We start from the raw sequence: 23,821 nt of genomic DNA on the forward strand, positions 1-23,821 counted from the left end.
TCCTAGCTCCACTTTTTAAAAAAATCTTTAAACCAAGGTCTTTGTGTCTCCCTGAGGGTTGGGGAATGAGGAGATGGTGGTATGAATGCATGCCCCACTTCAGTCAACTAAAGGCTCCCCCTCTTTTATCTGTTTTACATATTGGGCTTCTATGTCAGACATCATTTGAAGGCACAATTTCTCTGCTTAAAAAAAAAAATTAAACTGTTGGTCAATCTGATTTCCCAGGTCTTATCCAGCTCATTCTTTCTTGAGGGATGTTGATCAGCACAGCAGCTCCTTGTTATTTTTCCTTTGGCAGGGAAAGCAGGTGTGGCCTGAGGCACCGGATTATTTAGTACCTGCTCCTTTCACTTGACAGCATTAGGGTGCTGACGACAGGGCCATTAAATTAGGAGGAAAGCAGCCTCTAGATGGGCAGTCCTCCGAGTCTCCGAATACTGAAGCATTTAAATTCTTTACCCACTGTAATCAGAACACCCAGCTGCCCCTTTACTTTGCAGTGAAACTTTCAACAACCCACTTCCCACATCCGAGCAGAGGGAAATTATAATGCGAGGAAGATGACAGAAGTAAAAAATACATAAAACACTGAAACATAAATTAAAATTTCTATTTGCATTCAACATCGTAGAATTAGAGAGGATTTCTTGGCAAGATGCAAAATAACAGTGAGCAAGACCCAGCACTCTTTCATACATAGCTACGTTGTCTCTGCCTTCCCTGAAAATTTCTGTTCCTTGTTGTACTTAGGCTGTTCATATATTGAAGTATGCAGCCAGCCTTACTTCACTGGTAAAAACAGTGGTGTCACTGAGGACAGGGTCAAATCTTAACTTTTATTTCAGTACACCAGGAACATTGCAAACTAGTTTAAAAAATGTTTCTGTTGGTTAAAAGGGGGTCTAGCAAATGAGTAGGGACCACTTAGTGCAGTATCCAGCTGTACCAGGAAAAGCAATTTAGAGAGCTCACCCTTCCAATGACAGATTGTTACATATCTTAAATTGGGCCCCTTCGCTGTCCTTGGAACAACTGCATGGGGAACTCTGAGTTAGTCCTGGTCAAAATGAATAGAATGAAAGAAAGAAGATTAAGAACGTGTTTTAATTTTCTGGTTAAAGGAAAAATGATTAGAGATTCTTTTTTTTTTTTTTTTTTTTTGTGGTGGGAGGTTCCCCAGAATTTTTGGGGAACTGAGATTTGTATAGGTTTGGTTCTTATATCTAGGTATAGTGGGGGAGAAGAAGAGGGGCAGGAAATAAGTTTTTCTTGTTTAATACATTTAATTAATTTCTATAGATAGTTACTGAGTATTTGCTATGTACCTGATTCTGCTAATCACTGCTTATGAGAAACTAATGAACTTATAGGCAAGATAACATTCATACTAGGAGCCATTAAATAGAAGATGATGTGTGATTGAGTGCCGGATAATTGGTATAAGTCTCATGAACAGATGACTAATTCCATGCTAATGATCCTGCATGGAGATAGACATATGTTCTTATCAGGAGACAGACTGTTGAGATCAGAAGCAGCCTGGGAGGTCAGGGGTGTGTGGTCATCATATTAGGTACAGTAGAGGGAGAGCACAGCAGGGTATGAAGGCACACTCAGAGGCTTCTAGGAGGGATGCTCGTTTGTTCTGTGCCTGGCAGGGTAGGTAGTATTTGAATATATGGGAAGAATAGGGAGGCTGTTCTGTTCTAGGAGGAGATGAGAGTGGTGTTGTGGAGGACGGCAGAAAACTGGCTTAGGTAGAGAAATGGATTGAGATGTGATCGTGGAAGGCCTTAAATCAGTTCAGCAAGTTGCCATTGGAAGTGTATGTCCTGAGAAGCTTTATTTAATCCCTATCAGTTTGATTGATGACCCCTTTCTTTGGGGGGTCCCCACTGTACCTTAGAGTCTGCCTCTGTTATTGAACCAGTCATTCTGAAAGGCTCAAATTTATTTACAGGTTTTTCTTTCACTAAATGTGACTGAGACTATACCTGGTTACCTTGATTGGAATTTGGCTGTTTTTGAAATTCCATATTCATAAATTTACTTATCAGAGTGGGTTACTTCTATAGATAGTTTGATTTTAACCATTTTATTTTCAATCTTAAAATTTAGATTTTTGTAACATCTTGCTTTCATTGTCATGTGCTGAGCACAAAAGACATAAAAATTAAATCCAATTTAGCAATACATTTAACAAATTTGTTTTAAATAAAAAGATTAAATGAAAGGGAATTAGAATTCAGCAACTATGTATGTATCATTAATATTATTGTGTTTGTCACTTATGTACTGTTGCATTCACAGTGTGTGTGTGTTACTCCACTGGTATTTATTTTAGGAACTCATTTTTATTTCCTAATTTGAGTTTTATTTATTTTAAAAAATTTATTTATTTATGGCTGTGTTGGGTCTTCGTTGCTGTGCGTGGGCTTTCTTGAGTTGCGGCGAGCGGGGGCTATTCTTTGTTGCGGTGCCCGGGCTTCTCATTGCAGTGGCTTCTCTTGTTGCTGAGCACAGGCTCTAGGCGTGTGGGCCTCAGCAGTTGTGGTGCGTGGGCTCAGTAGTTGTGGCTCGTGGGCCCTAGAGCGCAGGCTCAGTACCTGTGGCACACAGGCTTAGTTGTTCCACGGCATGTGGGATCTTCCCGGACTAGGGATCGAACCCGTGTCCCCTGCATTGGCAGGCAGATTCTTAACCACTGCGCCACCGGGGAAGTCCCCTGAATTTGAGTTTTAAAGGACATTTTATAATTAGTTGCTCATGCTGATTTTCTTAGCGTGAGTGTTTTAGGATGTGAAATTGCCACTTCTGCTGTGCGAGGTCTCGTGGTGACGTGTGCTGCCCTAGGAGCCCGGGCTGATGCTCCTCCAGCGTGGACGTGTGTCCAGGCCACCAAGTTTTCCTTGCAGGCAGTGAAGTGAAATTGAAATCTCTGTCATTGCTGATATTTCCCCTCTCCCCTCCCACCCATCTGCTCTTAACCATAAATTTACCCATTTCCGCTGTTTATGATCTTGGACATCTTCTAACTTGGGTGTGAGTTTGCTCTATAAAAATGTAAAAATAAAAAAATTGCTGCCAGATCCTTTTGGTGCATTGAAATTTATTTGAATAACTTGAATTAGAAGGAAGACTTCTTAGGTGAGGTGAGGGCTGTGAGTGCTTAACATGAGACCCTCTGAGAGGGTTTCTTAACTTCAGAGCGTCTGTGAGCCCCCAGACATTTAATGCAAGTTTGTGTAAATATTTATCTGGAATTTTTTTTTTTTTTTTGGCTGTGTTGGGTCCTTGCTGCTGCACGTGGGCTTTCTCTAGTTGTGGCGAGCGGGGGCTACTCTTCGTTGCGGTGCGCAGGCTTCTTATTCCTGTGGCTTCTCTTGATGCGGAGCACGGGCTCTAGGCATGCGGGCTTCAGTAGTTGTGGCAAATGGGCTTAGTTGCTCCGTGGCATGTGGGATGTTCCCGGGCCAGTGATCGAACCCATGTCCCCTGCATTGGCAGGCGGATTCTAAACCACTGCGCCATCAGGGAAGCCCCTATCTGGATGTTTTTATTGGGAGAGGATCCATAGCTTTCTCAAAGAGGTCCATGATGCCAAAAAAGTTAAGAACCACTTCTCTGAGGATTATATTTTCCTAGTCCTACAGATTCAACTATTGCCCTAAATCAACTACATTAATGAGGTGTTTACCATAAAGTAAGCTCTTTTAAGTACTTGAATTAGTGAATCTATTGATATATTGTCATAATTGTTTTTGTAAGATGTACCCCATGCCAGAAAGGTCAAAGGGATCAATTTACACTTTTAGTTTCTTTCCCCGTTAAATTGACGTATTTACTGTACAGAGACCACTTGATATAATCTTTATAAATATGGGGTGTGATGAAAATTATTTTAGGTTCATATATCCATGGATTACCTTGTAAGTTAACATCATCATCCTAGTAAAGAATTAATGAATATCTTTTAACTTCTGAACACTATGGTACTTGTCTAGTCTACAGAAAATGTAACATAAGAAGTAGGTTGGGAAGCCAGTATGAAATAGGACCCAAAGAAAAGTACAGGCAATACATGTTTTAAGAGTAGAAAGGAGGGAACGGTCACTGTGAGTTGGGTCAAGCATACAGGCCTTCAATGAGAAGGGGGATTTGAGCGGGGACATGAAAGATGGGTAAGACAGAGTCTGGGAAGGAGGGAATAACTGGTTGAAGCAAGGTCCACAGGCGATTTTGCCCCTTAAGGGGACACTGAGTTGACCACTGGAGAGGCAGCCGTGGGTAGTGGCTCTTTCCCTGCTTCTAGTCCTGGCTGCAAGCTGCTTAACCACTCTGCTCTCAGTATTTTAATTTGTAAAACTAGTACTTTTCTTATAGCATTCTCAATTTAATTGGTAAGTGTTATATTTGAAAAGAAAAACCTAATATACAGAGCCATCAAGATGGCAGTATGGGAATAAGGTGAGAGTAGTTAGTGGCCAGATTGCTAAGGGTCTTGAGTGACAGGGTTAAGCAGGAGTCGGCAAACTGGCCCTTGTTCTCATCTCTTGTCTTTGTAGATGGCGTTTTATTGGGACACAGCCATGGGTTAATTTATCATCGTCTCTGACGGTTTTTGCTACAGTGGCAGAGTTGAGTGTTTGCATCACGACTTTATGGCCCATGAAGCTTAAAATATTTACGGTTTGGTCCTTTACAGAAAAAGTCTGGTGACTCCTGAGTTAAAGAATTAAGCTTTAATTTAGTTGCATTGGGGATCCATTTAAAATTTCCGTTTTGTTTTGTTTGGGGGAAGAAAAGGCATATAGTAGACAGTAGTAACAACAATGCCACCGGAAAAGTGTGTTAGGAAGATTAATCTAGTGAAGTTGCCTGGAGTCCATTGGAGGGTATGAATTCGTGTTGAGGTGGGTAGGCTGTTTAGGACCAGTAGTTAATTCCTGAAGCACGCTAGAGAAGAGATGGTATCCACTGTAGGAAGAGATAGTAATAAGAAGAATGTAAATGGAGGGATAGATGCGTGAGACTCTTAAGAAAATAATAATAGTCTTGGAGACGATATGGGGAGATACGAGGGAATATATGAGGATCTAAAGTATGGCACTGAAGTGACCCGAGGGGTTAGTGGTGCATCTGAAATAGGAGCTAGTTTTATAGGGAAGTTCATCACTGTGGTTTTGGCATGTTGAGTGTGTAACATGGTACATCTGTCAGGTAGTTAGAAGTTATTGACTCTTTGCTTTTTTCTGCTTCTCTGACCAGACCCAACTTTCCGGGAATGGTAGGCACAGTTCAGAGAGTAGGCTGCCCTTAATTGCTCAGAACCACCCCCTACAGGGTCCCAGGAAAGAGAGAATCTGTTTCTTTAGTCCAGTTTTTCTTCTTCCTGGTAGTGCCTTCCAAGAGTGACGGCGGTGGGTTGCATGGTGAAATAATGTGGATGTGTAGCACATGGCTTGTAAATGCCAGCGACTTGATCACTGTCTGTGGGAGAAGCACGGGGCAGTTCCCAGAGGCTCTCTTGAGCATGTTGGCTCAAGTTAGTTCTTCAGACAAAACTCAGAATCTTCCCTTCCTGAGACACACATCCCTTCTAGACTGCTGAGACCTCCACCAGAGGTGAGCTAATTAGACTGTATGTGAGCTGCTTCTGGCTGTGGTTTACTTTGTATTTTTTTCTTACTATGTTGTCATTATCATAAGTTGGGTGGTTCTTTTGCCAGCACAGATCGGAATGTAGCCTTGACACCTTTAACTTGGTAAGATTTATTTTTTGTTCGGCTTTCTTCAGGCTTCTAATTAAAGGATACAAACTGGTCTAGAGTTACTTTGTTTTTTCTCCTTGTTCTGTCATCCCAGTCCAACTCTAGACCCTTGCCTCAGAGGTCTGGTCTGGCCAATTACATTTTCTTCTGAATTAACTAAATTCTTGACATCTTTCCCTTTTCCTGTATTGTAGTCTCCATCTGATGAGCACTTCCAGTCAATGGAAGTGTGAGGTTGACTGAAGCTCAGGGCAGATGTCAGATCTGGGCACCTGGAATGATCAGGGCAGAGCCTTCCTTTCAAATACAATTTTGTAGTTTTCAGTTAACTTTTCAGGCAATGTTCTCTGTTTAATCTTACAACAGCCCTGTGAGGTAAACATCTTATTCGCCTACAGTAATTAATTGTTCAAATTATGTTGAAAATTAATTGCAAATTTTTATTTTAGTGAGTACAAAAGGCTGGAAAAGTTGACTTTTAGTGAGATTTTTTAAAGTAATAGGTGAAAGCTGAGGCTCAGGAAGGCAAAATTACTTGTCCCAATCACGTGGTAAATAATGGAACAAAGGCCGATTCCCAGTAGTAGTAGTAGTGACATCAGCTAGATCTTACTGACTGTTCCCTAAGTGCTGGGCACTGTTTTAAGTATTTTATGTGTATTAACTCATTTAGAATACTTTTGCCACAACACCAGTTTGTCTGTTGGGTGATAGATGTTTCTTCCAAGCTCTTGCATTTTAGAAGGTGAAGAATACAGAGTGGGAAGAGCAGTGAGCTGAGAACTAATCAATTTTTGGGACAACCTGTAATTTAAGGGCAGAAGAAATGCAAGAAGCCGGGGAAACAGCAGAATGGCAGAAGTGATAGAACAACGACTAGGGTAGCGTATTGCCACACGAGCCAGTGGACGAGAGGGATTGTAGAAGAAATTCCTACCCGTCCATCCCTTGACTGACGGGACTTCGCTCTGCTCTTAGGGCTGGATCTAGAGTCCATGTGGTCCTGCTTCCCTGCCAAGGGGTGGAACGTTACATTTTACTGTAGCATAGATTGATACAAGGTGAGAATTTATGAACAGAATCTCTTACTGAAAGAAAGAAAATAAAAAGAAACGGCAAATAAATAAAGGAGTTTATAGGAGAGAGAATTATAATCCTAATTTAACTAAAGGCTAGCCAGAAATCGGCTTGATGAATACAGATCCTAGGGCCCTCTGGCTACTTCAGTTGCCCACTTAAATGTCGTTTGGATAATTATTGACTTTTCTACTTTGGGGAAGGTTCAGTTCCTCCTAGAATTTGCTTTCAAGTTTTATCTTTGCGTATGGTCTCCCCTTTAGCCCAAGACTCTGGAGCATTCTTTCTCCTCCAGTGCTATCCTTGCACCCTTGGGTTCTGATTCCATCCCAGGCCCCATACATGAGGATGGCAGTTTCCCGACTGACCATAGAAATTCTCCTTGCCTGTTACATGCAACCTGAGTTTTATGCCATCTTAACCTGACTTTGCAGTTTGACATTTGTGCTTCCTGGGTATCTCAATGATATGTGGGTACAGCAGTGAACAAAACAGATACAAATCATTTACTTCGTGGAGGTTTCCTTTGGGTCAGTGGGGCTTATAGTTTGATTACATTCTGAATAATATTAATTAGCCAGTGGTCAATATAAGAATCTACCTAAGATAATATTGGGAATAACCAGAGTAGTCAACAGTAACTGAATTATATTACTAAATGGCATGTTGTATGTTCATCATAAATGATGTTTACATGGTTTATATAATAACAATAACATAAGTATTATTGTAAATAAGTTAATATGCGCAACAAGGGAAAAATGTTTAAATTCCCAAACTGTGGTAGAATAAAAGACAGGAATGAAGTACAGCCCAGTGTGAAGTAGAAGCTTTGTTTCCTTCTGCTCTTCTTCTTTTTTTTTTTAATTAATTTATTATTTATTTATTATTTATTTTTGGCTGTGTTGGGTCTTCGTTTCTGTGCGAGGGCTTTCTCTAGTTGCGGCAAGCGGGGGCCACTCTTCATTGCAATGCGCGGGCCTCTCACTATCGTGGCCTCTCTTGTTGTGGAGCACAGGCTCCAGACGCGCAGGCTCAGTAGTTGTGGCTCACGGGCCCAGTTGCTCCGCGGCATGTGGGATCTTCCCAGACTAGGGCTCGAACCCGTGTCCCCTGCACTGGCAGGCGGATTCTCAACCACTGCGCCACCAGGGAAGCCCCTCCTTCTGCTCTTCTTACACTCACATTTGGGCTGCCAACTAAATTCCTTTCCTTCTATTTTTTTGTTTTTAATTTGATCTGAGGGATGTTTCTTATCTTCTAATTGTATGTTGGCCAGGTGGCTTAAACTCTCTCTATGCTCCTATCTGTAAAAAAGGAGTTAATATTCTCTATACCCCGAGAACCCTCTTACACTGTTGGTGGGAATGTAAATTGGTGCAGCCACTGTGGAAAATAGTATGGAGGTTCCTCAGAAAACTAAAAGCAGAGCTACCGTAGATCCAGCAATCCCACTCCTGGGCATATACCCAGACAAAACTATAATTTGTAAAGATACATGCACTCCTATGTTCATAGCAGCACTATTTACAATAGCTAAGACATGGAAACAACCTAAATGTCCATCGACAGGTGAATGGATAAAGAAGATGTGGTACATATGGAATGGAATATTACTCAGCCATAAGAAGGAATGAAATAATGCCATTTGCAGCAGCATGGATGGACCTAGAGATTATCATACTAAACGAAGTAAGTCAGAAAGAGAAAGACAAATACCATATGATATTACTTATATGTGAAATCTAAAAAACGACACAAATGAACATATCTACGAAACAAAAACAGACAGGTGTAGAGAACAGACTTGTGGTTGCCAAGGGGCAGGGGAGTGGGGGAGGGAAGGACTGGGAGTTTGGGATTAGCAGATGCAAACTGCTAATAGGATGGATAAACAACAAGGTCCTACTGTATAGCACAGGGAACTATATTCAGTGGCCTGTGTTAAACCATAAAGGAAAAGAATGTGAAAAAGAATACATATACATATAACTGAGTTACTTTGCTGTACAGCAGAAATTAAACACAGCATTGTAAATCAACTATACTTCAGTAAAATTTTAAAAAATTAAAAAAAATCCTCTACACCCTCAAATTATCAGAAAAGGAAGAGTGGCTTTATATTCAAGTTTTTACCATTTCTGAATTAGGGATGCTTTGGTTGTTTTTGAATAACAAAAGAACTTTTGGAGAATACGTATTAGCTTGAAATAACTACAGATAATTCTAGTTGGGATGCTTACAGAGATCACTAAAACAGGTTTAAAAAAAGAGGAGAAAACAAATTTAACACCCATTTAGTAATTATACCTGAAGAAATGATCCTGGAGTTGTAGGTGTTGGATGTCACTGTAAACTGGCTTTTAAAGGTGACTTTTAAAGGTCAGACAGTGAGTGTAGCCCTGAATGGATTCTGTGCATTAGGATAGAATTTCCAGCTACAGCATCACACAGATTTAAAAATTGCTGTATCTCAACTTAAAGCAGAACCCAAGATGTAATATAACTGAAAATGAGACTGTAGTGGTAGCAAAGATTCTAACGACAATTGCATGTGAAAAGCTTGACTCAGATAATTCCCTGAAATTAAGTCAATAAGAGCAAGTATTTTTATTGTTTTATGTAGTATGTGTTTTTATATATGTACACAATTAACATAAAATATTATGAGAAGCTATTTGATTATTTAATCTACATCCTTAAAGTGTAGCCAACGACTTTTTGTCCATTGGGTTGCCTTATATTTAGGTATACCTGGTCTTGACTTCTTAGGAGATTTTAAGGGTTAAATGAAACAGTTAATTGGGTGTCTGCTGTGTAGTAAGCACTGGGTAAACAGGGACTGACAACAAGACCTGCCGCAGGTCTGTTTCCTGCTCTTTCCTTGTCAGCACAGCTGGTGGGGGAGCAGGAACACAGAGGGGAGTGACTTGGAGGGTGACAGGGAGGCCTGGTAGGTAAATAGCATCTTGCCCAGCCTCTCCTCCTCCAGGTCTCCACGCCGCCCTCCCCACACAGTTTGTAGCGCAGAGAAGGTGCAGTGGTTCTGCACTCTGAGGGGGCTCACCCTCTCCTCACCAATGCAGACTCTCAGGTCCACCGACTGTGGTCGTCCTGCCAAGCAGTCCTGGGAGAGCTGGAGAGTTTGTAGGTGATTTTTAATTATATCTTTACTGAACAGGAGGTTTCAGACATACACACTTTTTATAAGGTATGTTTCCCTACAAGCTTACTAGGAGGGCTATGTATATATTTCTTATAAGTTACAAGTGAATTTTTGTTTTTTGTTTTTTAAATTTATTTATTTATTTATTTATGGCTGTGTTGGGTCTTCGTTTCTGTGCGAGGGCTTTCTCTAGTTGTGGCAAGCGGGGGCCACTCTTCATCGCGGTGCACGGGCCTCTCACTATAGTGGCCTCTCTTGTTGTGGAGCACAGGCTCCAAACGCGCAGGCTCAGTAATTGTGGCTCACGGGCCCAGTTGCTCCGCGGCATGTGGGATCCTCCCAGACCAGGGCTCGAACCCGTGTCCCCTGCATTGGCAGGCAGACTCTCAACCACTGCGCCACCAGGGAAGCCCTGTTTTTTTTTTTAAACGATGTTCAGAGTATAAAGCTCTGGCATAACTGTCATTATTTCTAGTCTTGGTGTGCACACCTGTCCTCTCTGCTCACTTGGATTTATTTTCATGTTATGTCTTCCTGGATTCTGTTTTCTACGTTAATCTTAAACATTCAGATGTACCTTATAATAGAGACAGTAGACTAATATGTAAAAACTAAATTTTTATAATCCTGAAATTGGCACTGAGTATGTTTTTTAACATCTAAGAACCAGAATTAAAAAATAAATAACTTGAGATAGGAAAACTGGCTTCTTCTTTGTTGAAATTTGCTCAATAAAAGCAATTTCAAATAAGGAACTATTGTTACCAGTTCTTGTGATAATCTTGTTGTCTCCTCATGGATTTAGTAATTAATAAAGGCAAATAATAAAATATCATATGTTGTGATAAAATTGGCATTATACAGTCTTTATTTGTAAAATATTTTTAATTCTAAAATCTCGTACTAAATTGGATAACAGTAGTTTGCTTGCCTGTTTGTATTACTTTGTTGGAAATTTTTGAGAAGTAACACATTATATCAAATAGCAATTTATTACCTACAGCTTGTCAGTGCTAGTGACAGTAAAGTATAGAAATACATTACTGATTTGAAATTTTGTTATTCAAGAATAATTAATTATTCATTTCTCTTAAAACTTTCTTACAAGATTTGTATTTAGGATTTGTTTTAATCAGGTATGGTAAGTCACACAGACATGGGAATAATTGTCATGAAGAAAGAAGTTTGTACTCACAGAGCTCTAGAAACACCTGCAGGGCCACATGGGGATGGAGGGGGGTGGGGAAGAGCACAGCCCAGCCTTTAATGGGTTTTTTGCTGGAAGGAATGGATAAGGCAGGGTAGATGCCTGCGTAAGTTTAGGATTGGATAGTTTGAATAATTTCAAGGGTTAAAGTCTATACGGGTAGTTCCTAGTTGTCCCATGCCAGGCCCTTGGGTGATTTAGAGCCGGGGAATATTGGCTTAGGTGGGAGAGGTTGAGGAAGGAGATGCATGGGGTGTGGCTCTGGATTGGTTGTTTTGTGCATCAGAAGTGTACTCCCAGGGGAGTCCTTTGCTCTCTTCAGGAAATAGCTAGCCCTGGGAGGGGCTGCCTCTCCAAGATCAAGGCCCCAAATGCCAGAGCATCAACACAGAAAATAAGAAGATACAGTCAATACAAACTTTATGTTAACACTCAAAATACTTTATAATTTAAATTTCATACTTTCTTCATTAAAAAAACATTGGTTGCAGTTGGCTGTTGTATACTTTTGTTTATAAGATCTTAAATTTTAATGAAAAAGTACAATTTATAAATGTAGCTTTTTTGGTTGGTACAATCTGTCAGTGATATTTCTAGAAAAACAAACTATCTTTTACAGAAGAGATATAAACAGAATATTGGTTGGTAAATTTTTTAATGGTTCTCTCGTCTGAATATTATTGATATTATCTGTCTTTCAAGGATAATGGCAGCTTTATTAGATTACATTTCAGAAACAAAACAAAACCAGACAGTCAAAGACTTCAGGATGGCACTGCCAACCCAGTCGTAGACTCAGGTGCTGTTTCCGTATGTATATTTTTTAGAGATAGTGTACATGAGAGACTAGAGAATATGTAACAAATTTATTTTCAAGCTTTACTTTTTAAAATGGTGAGTTTTAGGATGTCAGTCAAAGATACTGTTAATTAAAGCCTGATGTGAAATGCTAGACATTTGGAAATGAGACAGTTGTGTGGTTGAGACAGTTTCATTTCCTCACAGTCACTGGTAGACGCATTTAAGGGGATCATCTTAGTTATGTAGCCTTTTTATAATCGCAGTAACTTTATTCAGCACCCTCATTCATATATTTGAGTTTCTTCCCCTTGTAAGGAGCTTTCTTGGAAAGCACACCCAACAACTTCAGCTTATATCTCACAGGGAGTTGGTGATTCATGGGTTGGTTAATGTTTGTATGACACCAGCAAAGGTTGTCCTTTCTGCTTTTCCTACCAACTCTGGAAAAATCACAGCTCTTCTTGGAGAAGTTTTTGAAAAGGGAGGAAGCTGGCAGTTGTAGTTTAAAAATGCCGTAATAATGCTAAAAGTAATGATGATTATAGTAACGATAATAATAATCTCGAGCTTCTATTGTATACTAGTTGCTAGTATGAGTACTTTATATATTTATATGAATAGTTAATTTAATTCTCAGAACAACCTCATTGTTTTCCTCATTTTTTTTTGGGTGAGAAAATTGAGCCCCTCAGAGGTTAAATCTTGCTTGAGGGACATAATTGGAAAGTGATGGAGCCCAGACTACAAGTCTAGATTGTGCGCTTTAACCATGCTTTTATAACTTAAAAATCTATAGCTCAGAAGTAAGGAAACTAAAGCTGAAAGATTTAAAGCCATTGGCCCAAGGTCCCTGGAGCAGTCAGCACTGAAATTCCTCTCCTGGGTGTCATTTTCACTATCTCCATATGCTTTCTCTAGGTGTACTCTCTGCCTTTATCCTCTTATATTTGGGCGAATCTTCTTGCTATTTTTGACTTGCTGTGGTTCCAAATTTTGAAAATTATATTCTTCCTTTGGAATTGTTTTACTTGACAAGGAAGCCCCCAGGAGTCAGTGTAGCTTTACGGACTGAGAGGGTGGACTTTGCAGCCTTAGTGCCTGTATTTGAATCCTGCCTGTGCCAGTTTTAGCCATGTGAACTCATACAAGTCAGATACTTTTTGTGTTTCAGTAGTTTTATCTGTAAAATGGGTTAATTATGGTAGCTATCCCACAGGGCTGCTGGTAGGAATAGATAAGTTAATACAATAAAGCTGCTTAGTGTGGTGCCTGGCACATAGTAAGCATTTTATAAATATTATCTATTCTGGCTATATTATTTATGAGAAATGTATACTCCAAATTAAACTCAGCACATTATCTCACACCTGTTAGGTACTCAGTAAATGCATATGGAATGAATAAAAATAATCATCAATTGCTTTGTATTGGCCTTTGCTTTTTATACTGGTTGGAAGATTAAGGTTATAGAAGATGAGATATTTTCAATGTTTGTATTAACCTCCATTACTAAGACTAATGACCAATATTACATTATGCTCTTCATCTTGTGCTATTTTTCACTTCACTTTTCTCATCTACAAAACTATTAGTTTTTACATTTAGTATTTTTATTGAGATTGTGTAGAAAGGTGTTGCATACATCTGAGGTACCATTAGTGATGTAAAAGTTTATGTCATCATATTTAAAACTAAATGTTAATGTCTTTGAATTTTTTCATGTCACATTTTCCAAGTAATATCAACTACCCATTAAATAAGAATTTAATTGCAGGAATGGTAATGCAGTCGTCAGTAAAATGACTTTAGTTGGCAGCGTCATTTAGCCACGAGATGAGGACCGGGAAAGCAGGATTGAGATCCTCCCACAGGAGTTGTTCAACGTTACATTTGCTTTTGCCTTTTCTGTTTAAATAACACAAGAATTAAATCCTTTAAAAGGGAGCCCATCCATCTCCTTTCACGTGTGTCCTTCTTGCATCAGAGAAAATGCTGCATAATTCTGAGATGACAGCCCCACCTCTGATGTCACCCGGGATGGTACAGTCCTCTCTGAGGCTTTGCTGGGGTTCCTGCTGCTGCACTGGGGAAATGGTTACATTAAAGCTCACTCCCGTCATCTCCATTATCTCCTTGGAAGTAGTTTTCACAAATATAGAAAGGCCCTACCGTGGTTGTTTTCGGTAAGCTACCAAGGTGGAGAGCGCAGAGGCGGACGGGAGCGTGAGGGCAGGCTGCTGTGCCTTTGTGACACAGGGAGAGGCGGCAGCTCGCTCAGCCGGGCTCCTGGTGCTCAGAGCGCTTCCGTGGACATCACCCTGTGCATTGCAGGGCCACAGGGGCTGCCAGGAAATCTGAAACTCATTTGCTTCCAGTTACTAGCACGACAGATTTTGAATTAGCCAGCTTCTTTTCTAGCTAACTTTTCTCAAGCGTTAAGCTGATGAACTGGGCATTTTCTATGATCAATGGGTAACTGCTGGAGCTACAGTAATCTCTGTGAGTAACCTCTATTTGTAGGTCTATGCAGGCAAATATATTTTTATATATCTATCTTTTGTGAAATGCTGCTGTAAAATGATCCGTCTGTATTATTGACTGCTTTTGCTTACTAGTCTTGTCTTTTGACCATCCCAGTAGTAGACTGCTGGGCAGCCCCAGCAGGTTTTGCTGAATCCTGACTAGAGAAGCACATACTGCATTTATCCGGGGTGCCCACGCCAGCTGTTCTTTAATTCCCCAGCCACCAGAAAGACACCACCTGCCCTCCGAGTGCTGTTGCCCAGAACCTCCCCTGGCTTTAACGTGGAATGTTTATTTTAGCATCTGACATTGGATTTTTCAAAATTTTTATTTTTAAATAGAAAACAGAATATTATTCTTACCTGTAATTTTATTTCCTTTCATTGTTTTTTGTTGTTGTTGTTCAAACGGCTTTCCTGGGAACACAGAATTCTATCATCCTGTTTCTCCCTGTTTCTGATGTATTATATAGAAAGAAAGAGGAAACCAGCTACCCCTGTAGTTTTAGAAAGACATCATATTGTGGCACTGGATGGGAATGGGGAGGAGTTTCTCTTAAAGAGCTCAGACTGCTTTCCCCCTGCTCTGCCAGAGTCTCTGGAGGAGAGCTTGGCTAGCCCCAGGCAGCACCACAGCCGCTCCATGAGCGCTGTCCTTGAGGCTGAGGTGGTCTCTGCTGGAGGTTTATTTTTCCTCAGTTTACACGTGGGGGTGTGTTTTTCTTATCTGTTGAAAGTGTCACTTTTAGAGTAATTCAAGATTTATTTCTCTCTCACCAGGGAACTTGACTTCGGTGAAATTTGCATTTTCAGAGATGCTTGGAATTATTGCTCATGCCAATTTGCAGCCTGAATCAATCCTTAGCAAAACTGTGGGTCACTTATTGAGCATGAAAACTACTGAATGCAAATATGGATCAGCTGAGGCTTGTGACAGGCTGGAGGCTGAGTCGAGCTGTTGTTTTCCACTGCGCTTGACATCTGTCCTGGCTCACAGCGGTTTAGGGAAGTCCGCAGCTGTAGTGGGCCATCACTGCTAGGCACTCCAGCCCCTTGGCATTTGTGGTTTTTTAAAAAAGAGTTGTATAGTATTTTGAATTTCAACTTCTTAAGTATTAAGTTTCTTTAATATTTCAATTTTAAAATATTAAAATATTTAATAAAATATATAAGAATTTATATTAATACTACCACATCTGTGTTAACTTTAGCAGAAGAGAGCCTGCTATAAACAAGACTGTGGAGTTCTTTAAAAGCTTAAACTTTTGCTTTTAAAAATAAAGTGAAAACAAAAAAAAATCAGTGAAGATCAGAGAAATTTAAAAACTGGGTTTTCAGAGAGTAAAGTGATGACAAGGGGCTGTCAGGGTGGGGAAGATGGGGAGAGGCTGGTCAAGGGTACAAACTTACAGTTACAAGATGAATAAGTTCTGGGGCTCTGATGTAAAGCATCGTGATTATAGGTAATAATATTGTATGATGTACTTTGAAGCTGCTAAGAGAGTAGATCTTAAATGTTTTCACCACAAAAAAGAAGTGGTAATTGTGTGATGTGACGGAGGTGTTAGCTAAAGCTATAGTGGTGATCATTTTTCAATCTGTAAGTTTATCAAATCAACACGTTGTATACCCTGAACCTACACAATGTTATATATCGATTACATCTCAATAAAGCTGGAAAAAATTAAAACATAAAATTGGGTTTTTAAAAGTGTGGATTCCTAACAGGAAGAAATAGAAAAAGGATAGAATGGATGAAATCAGAGGAGCAGTGATGATCAGAAGCGCTAAGACCGGAAGGAGAAGCACCAAGTGTGGATATAATAAGAAACAAATGAGAGTGGATGATAGATCAAAGTGGAGAATCCTTCTGATTGAGAAAAGGCAACCAGCTTTTAAAAACAGTGATTTTAAAGATAGGTCTAAGTTCAGCTCTTGCAGCTTAGAATTTCTCCTCCTGACGAGTGCCAGGTCTCTGCACGCCGGCAGAGACCTGGGGTTAAGGTCGCTGGGCTGCTCCTCAGCACGCTTGTCTTACCTTCCGTGTGTCGTGCGCTGCCGCGCCCAGCTCACAGAGCTCCTCTGCAGTTGACTGGAATGGAAAGCTAGTCTCATTTCCCCGGGGACTATAATTGAAGGAGAAAAATTGGGTTCTGACTCATTAGTATGTGAAATTTAGTTTGCGATGAGCACAGCTGTAACTATTAATCACTTGGGGAAAGAGTGTCCAATTAATAGAACTGTCTCTACTCGTGTGCACATGCTAATAGCTTGTGTAGTGGTTGGCAGACCTTTTCCTGGGTTTTGTAGCATACAAATACCTTAAACATCTGTGCTTTTAGAGAGTTATTAGTGACCAGGTAACAGCCAGCATCCTCAACTACATACTGTAGCCGTCTCCAAAGTGGGACCGTTACTAGAGTGAAGAGTGTGTACCAAAATATAATGTACTTAGATTACTCATTTAGCAAATTATCATTACTCATACTCATTTTATGTCACTTTTATCATACTAAATATATTTTCTGTTGCTTAGTAAGAATGGATTATTCTCCTGTTTGGTTTTTTTTTTTTTAATAAGACTTTTTCTACTGCACTGCAAATCGAAACCATGCATGCATCACTGTGATACTGGAGGGGTTTATTGATTATTAGACTTAGAAACATTGATCTTTGTTATTCACAGTTAAGGATTATGATTACTTATAGATAAAATGTATTTGAGATTTTTTACTCTGCAAGGCTTACATTTTATGTTGCTTTGTAAATTGGACCTTTGTCTTCAATTTTTTTTTATTGATTTATGAAATTTCAGACTAAAGGGGACTATCAGGCACCTTTCTGTCAATGGGATTGAATTCCTTCCTGACAGATCAGGGGCAGTGTGTCTTTAAGGTTGTTTCTGTAAGTTTTGCAGTGTTGAAATAACTGAAGAATTTATAGTTCTTTTATCACACTAACTGATTATATAAGTTTTAATATGTTTGGTAACTGATATTCATTAGGGAACAGAGAGCACCAAGGACATTACTGCATTTACGAACAACCTACAAGGAAAGGAGAGAAACCGACTTCTAGTGGCTGGGTTAGCCATGATTCATAAAGGATTGAAAATGTGCTCAACTGTACTTATAAAAAATAGTGCTGTCTTGAAAGTGCCACAAGAGAGTGAATTTGCCCGTGCATTTTTATTTTACAAGTGATATATCCAATGACATGAACCTTGAAAGTCTGGGAAAATATCCCAGTTTTTAAAAACAGAAAAACCTTACCTTTCCCTCAGCTTCTTTCTTTTAAGCTACAATGTAATTTCTTTAAGGCTATGTACAGATGTTAATGTACAGGCATTTACTAATGCTCAGTTTTACATTTGTAGTTTTTTTTTTTAGGACTTTATGGTCTTTTGCATAAAGGTAGAGTCATTGACCATTCACTGTGAGAGAAATTCACTGTGAGCTATAAACTAAAGACAGGTCCCATCACAGTCGAGGTGGTTCTCTTCCTCTGCTGAAAGGATCCTGGATCAGCTAGATGGCAAACCCAGACCAGAATGCACAAGGCTTTCTCTTGATTGGAAGGAGAGGCTGCATGTTTTCTTTACCTGTTGTTTACTTGATTGAACACTTGGACCTTTCAGTTAGGAGGTAGGAACTCTTAAGATTATCTTTCAGGATAAAAAAGTAACCATTTAAATGTAGTCAGAACAACTTCTATATATTGTTGTAGTTCTCTGGAGAAGTACTTCCATATTTTAAAGTGTATACAGATTACCTGGGGTTCTTTTTAGAAATACAGATTCTGATTAGGAAGGTCTGAGATGGTACTTGAGTCTGCATTTTGAACAGACTCCTGGGTGATACCTATGCTGCTGTCCCCTGGCCACATTTTGAGTAGGAAGGTTCTACGGCAGTGCTTTCAAATAGACTTCTCTGTGAGCATGGAAAAATGCTCTCTGTCTCTGTGGTGCAATATGGTAGCCACTAGCTACATATGGTATTGAGCACTGGATTCTCAGTTTTATTTAATTTTAATTAATTTAAATTTAAGTAGTTATATGTGGCTGTGGCTACCATATAGGGCAACATAGCATTTAGAGGGTAAGATAAACAATTGAGAAATTTATGTTTAGTGGTAATAGCCCATGTAGGGTCATGGTGAATTCTAGAACTGTGGCCAAGATTGTCCCCACTTAACTTTACCGCTGCTTAAACTTTGTCTGCAAGAGACAATATATGCAGATGGAGTTGCTGGATTGCAAGCTCCTTGTTAGGAAGGACGACCCCGCTCCCCCGCCCCCCAATGTTTCCAGCATTCTATTCGGCCTGTACTTGGGAGTAGGGGACAGAACTTAGGTGGCATTGACGTGTAGTATTTTGCTTGGGTTTTGGGAGGCTTCTTTCTGTTTCTCTTTTGAGGTTCTATTAAATGGTATCCTGTTGGTTATAGGACATTCTTCATTCATTCATTGATTCAACAGATATATCCATTTTGCTCAGTACTGTTATTCTAGGCTCTGGGGATATAATGGTAAAGAAATCAGACAAAGTGATTTTCTTTTGGAGTTTATATTCTAGTGGCAACAACGCAAAATAATACAAAACAAACAAAGAATCTTTTCCTAAAAATGACTGGGCCTAGTTCCTAGGGAATGTGTGTATGATTTGTAATTGTGGTTTCATGGACATGGCCCCCATAGTCTTTTGGGAAACCTACATCCAGTTGCTCAGAATCCCTCATGATAAACTTCTTTACTTCACATTTCTACTGTGAAGCTGGGACCAAGTCTGCAGAAGACTTGCCAAATAGTTCTTTTTCTTCTTCTTCTTCTTTTTTTTTTTTTTTCCTTCAGCCATTTTCTTTTCAGGAGTTTGCTACCCAGAGTAGAAAGAAATCCATTTCATTTACTGGGCCTCAAGCAGGGTCAGTCTTAGAAGGGCCACGGTTTTTCTGAAGCTCATCTTTTGGAGCAGGCTTGTTTCTCCATGATTTTGAGAATTTTTTTTTGAGGTATAATTGACATACAATATTATATTAGTTTCAGGTGTACAATATAATGATTCATTATTGTATATGTTGTGAAATGATCACCACAGTAAGTCCATCACCATACATAGTTACAAAAATTTTTTTTCTTGTGATGAGGACTTTTAAGATCTACTCTCTTATCAACTTTCAAATATGCAAGACAGTATTATTAACTGTGGTCCCCGTGCTGTATATTACATCCCCATGATTATTTTATAGCTGGAAGTGTGTACCTTTTGAACCACTTTACCCATTTCACCCCCCCCACCCCATCCTTCTGACAACTTCCAGTCTCTCCTCTGTATCTGTGAGCTTGTTTTTGTTTTTGTAAGATTCCACATGTAAGTGGGACCATTCAGTATGTGTCTTCCTCTGACTTATTTCATTTAGCATAATGTCCTCAAGGTCCAATCATATTGTTGCAAATGGCAAGATTTCATTCTTTTTTATGGCTGAATAATATCCCATTATATATACTATATATAATATATATATACCACAGTTTCTTTATCCGTTCATCCATCAATGGGCACTTAGGTTGTTTCCATATCTTGTCTATTGTAAATAATGCTGCAGTGAACATAGGGGTGCAGATATCTTTTCAAATTAGTGTTTTTGTTTTCTTCAGGTAAATACCCATAAGTGGAATTGCTGTATCGTATGGTAGTTCTATTTTTAATTTTTTGAGGAACCTCCACATGCTGGAGGTTGCACTAATTTACGTTCCATCAGCAGTGTACTAGGGTTCTCTTTTCTTCACATCCTTACCAATACTTTTTATTTCTTATCATTTTGCTAATAACCATCCTAACAGGTGTGAGGTGATATCTTACTGTGGTTTTATTTTTTTATTTTTATTTTTTTGGCTTTTTGGGGTGATCTTTATTCATTTATATCAGGAATAGTAAAAAGCAGAGGTTTGGATTAAGCCAGGGCAAATAAGAATCATTTGTGACAGGAAAACATGGGGAGACTGGGACCATAAGGCTATCTGGAGTTGATTCAAATCATGATTATTGTGTGCATTTCCCTGAGGATTAGTGATGTTGAGCATCTTTGCATGTAGCTGTTGGCCGTTGTATGTCTTCTTTGGAAAAATGTCCATTCCGATCTCCTGCTCAATTTTACTTTTTTTTTTTTTTTAATTAATTTATTTATTATTTTTTATTTATGGCTGTGTTGGGTCTTCGTTTCTGTGCGAGGGCTTTCTCTAGTTGTGGCAAGCGGGGGCCACTCTTCATCGCTGTGCGCGGGCCTCTCACTATCACGGCCTCTCTTGTTGCGGAGCACAGGCTCCAGACGCGCAGGCTCAGTAATTGTGGCTCACGGGCCCAGCTGCTCCGCGGCATGTGGGATCTTCCCAGACCAGGGCTCGAACCCGTGTCCCCTGCATTAGCAGGCAGATTCTCAACCACTGCGCCACCAGGGAAGCCCAATTTTACTTATTTTTTATTTTATTTTTTTTCCTGCTCATTTTTAAATCATTTTTTTTTGCTACTAAGTTATGTGAGTTCTTTATATATTTTGGATATGAACTCCTTATCAGATATGTGATTTGCAAATATTTATTCCCATTCAGTAGGTTACCTTTTCATTTTCTTGATGATTTCCTTTCCTGTGCAGAAGCTTTTTAGTTTGATGTAGAAGAAATTTTTTCTGTTGCATTTCATTTTATTACAGTCCCGTTTCTGTGTTCTAGAAATGGATGGCTATTTAATACACAACCCAAAGCACTCCTGAAATTGGTCTTGTTAACTTTCAAAAGTATCCCATTCGGGGCTTCCCTGGTGGCTCAGTGGTTGAGAATCTGCCTGCCAATGCAGGGGACATGGGTTCGAGCCCTGGTCTGCGAGGATCCCACATGCCGCGGAGCGACTGGGCCCGTGAGCCACAACTACTGAGCCTGCGCGTCTGGAGCCTGTGCTCCGCAACAAGAGAGGCCATGATGGTGAGAGGCCCGTGCACCGCGATAAGGAGTGGTCCCCACTTGCCGCAACTGGAGAGGGCCCTCGCGCAGAAACGAGGACCCAACACAGCCATAAATAAATAAATAAATAAATAAATAAATAAATAATTTTTAAAAAAATTCTTAAAAAAAAAAAGTATCCCATTTCTTTCTCAATATATTAAATCAAAAGGAAAAAGTCTTTAAAAAATAATCAGTGGGTTTTGTGCATCACAGGAAAAGCATCTTTAATAAACAAGAGGAAATAATTTGTTAGGAATCTGACCAAACACACAAAGCAGCAGATATGACTCCTGGTAGAAAAGGGAATGTAAATAGATACCCCACCCCCAAAGTATATATATTTCACATGAATGTGAAAAAGCTCTTCTTCTCTCTCCCCCCGCTTCCCTCCTATACACTTTACACTACATTTTAATTTCTTTAAGGGGGAAAAATAAATGCAGGAAAGCTATAAAAACTCTTATTAATTCAGATTCTACTAGTGTGTGGTTTATATTTAGGTAAGTGCTAAAGTTCTTTTTTTAATACTTAGCAAATCCCATTGTCACAGATACGAGACCAGATTTGGGCAGGACTAATTCAGTAAGACTTTTTTTTTTTTTTTCTTTGACTGCGTTGGGTCTTCGTTGCTGCGCGGGGGCTTTCTCTAGTTGTGGCAAGCAGGGACTACTCTTCTTTGTGGCGCGTGCGGGCTTCTCATTGCGGTGGCTTCTCTTGTTGCGGAGCACGGGCGGTAGGCTCGTGGGCTTCAGTAGTTGCAGCACGTGGGCTTAGTTGCTCCGTGGCATGTGGGATCTTCCCAGACCAGGGAGCGAACCCGTGTCCCCTGCACTGGCAGGCGGATTCTTAACCACTGTGCCACCAGGGAAGTCCCCTAATTCAGTAAGACTTTCTAGAGGAGAAATAGCTGTTTCAGTTTTCAGCTGGATTCTTACATTAGTAATAGATGTAGACTGACAGAAGGCAAAGGAAAAGCTTTAACAAGTGAGCTCTAAGAGCCCACAGCAGCCGGCACAGGCTGAGCAAGGCCCTTGGGACAGCATGTTGAAATTAGAGAGGGCGGGCAGGACGAGGCAGGAGGTGGTAATGGGTATGAAGTCTGAGAGGGAGTAGCCTTTGGCACCTTTGTTCTGTCCATTTGCCTTTGTCCTGCCTCAAGCACTCACCTCGCCTGCGCTGTCCCTGTTGTAGGTTCTGTTTGTGCTCGTACTTTCTCCCTGTACATCCTTCAAACATGGCCAGTGTGAGCTTTCTAACACGCTAAATAGACTTTTCATGCTCTAGCAATGTTCAGTTTTGAATCCCATAGGTTAAGTACATAACAGGTAATTAATAAATGTTTGCTGAATGAATTTTGGAAATGATGGTCATTCAGTGGGAAGTATCAATGGCCTTGTTTTAAAAGGGAGCAGAAAAAAGTCTTAACGTAAAAGAGGAATTTGGTCTTTCTTTAAATCACCCTAGCCTAAATAGCTCTAATTTTTAAACATAAGGAAGAAATCAGAAATTCCAAATAAGGTCAAGATTAATATTTTATGAAGTTTTATTTGTTGTTAAAGACAGTTCACGTGGTGACAAATGCAAACAGCAAAAATAAACCGCGGTGTATTTAACAAAGGGGTGCCTTATTTGAAAGGAAAGATTTGATGTTATGCTGAGTTCTGTGACAAGTGCTCTGATCAAGAGCCACATGACATTTAAGGCTATTTCTACCCAGAACCTACAACTAGAAGATTTTTTTGTTCTTTATTATGCTATTAGAAATGACAGTCTGACAATTCAGGTGCCTCTTAGTTTTCCTTAGGAATTTACTCCTGAGAAACAAAAAGACCAGGAATCTAGTTCTGACTTTTAATTCTTCTAAAATACCTTGCTGAACATCATTTCATTTACCTTGGTCATGTCACTTAGTCTCTCAGAACATTTACTTCCCCTGGTTGATGCCACTCCTTATTTAGTTAAACAGTAAATAAAACTGATTAGACTAGTACTTATTGGAACAGTAAACTCAGAGCAGGAGAACTGGTTGGAATAGTAAAGCTACCTGCCACGTGGGGTTGCGCTCTGCCCTCTCCCTTTATCTCTCTGTCTTTGACCAGATGCCAAGTTGTTGTATCAAGACATCACAGGCGTTTGCCCACAGTTAATGCCGGTACATCTTAATGAAAAGTATTAGGCCTGGGGTGGAGAAATTATTTGATTTCTTTCATGTCCCTTTTCTTGATTTCTTTGTGTTCACTTTTCTTTGGGCCAGTGTGCTGGTGTTTATTTTAGTGGTTG

General features: G+C 39.9%; 1 protein-coding gene across 11 annotated transcripts in view; it reads left to right on the forward strand.

Annotated features, from left to right (window-relative positions):
• The window catches only part of PSD3 (pleckstrin and Sec7 domain containing 3), a 568,569-nt gene that overhangs the window by 166,320 nt on the left and 378,428 nt on the right, over positions 1 to 23,821 (forward strand). Inside the window, exon 1 of one of the 11 annotated variants that reach the window (XM_082374830.1) lies at positions 4,097 to 8,543. The exons of the other annotated variants lie outside the window; for them this stretch is intronic. Coding sequence (XP_082230956.1) covers positions 8,510 to 8,543 — 34 coding nt within the window. The 5' untranslated portion in view covers positions 4,097 to 8,509. Of the gene's footprint in view, positions 1 to 4,096; positions 8,544 to 23,821 lie in introns of those variants that run through there. 11 annotated transcript variants of the gene reach the window in all.

Source organism: Balaenoptera borealis (genome assembly GCF_965194805.1).
Source record: "Balaenoptera borealis genome assembly, chromosome: 21".
NCBI lineage: Eukaryota > Metazoa > Chordata > Mammalia > Artiodactyla > Balaenopteridae > Balaenoptera > Balaenoptera borealis.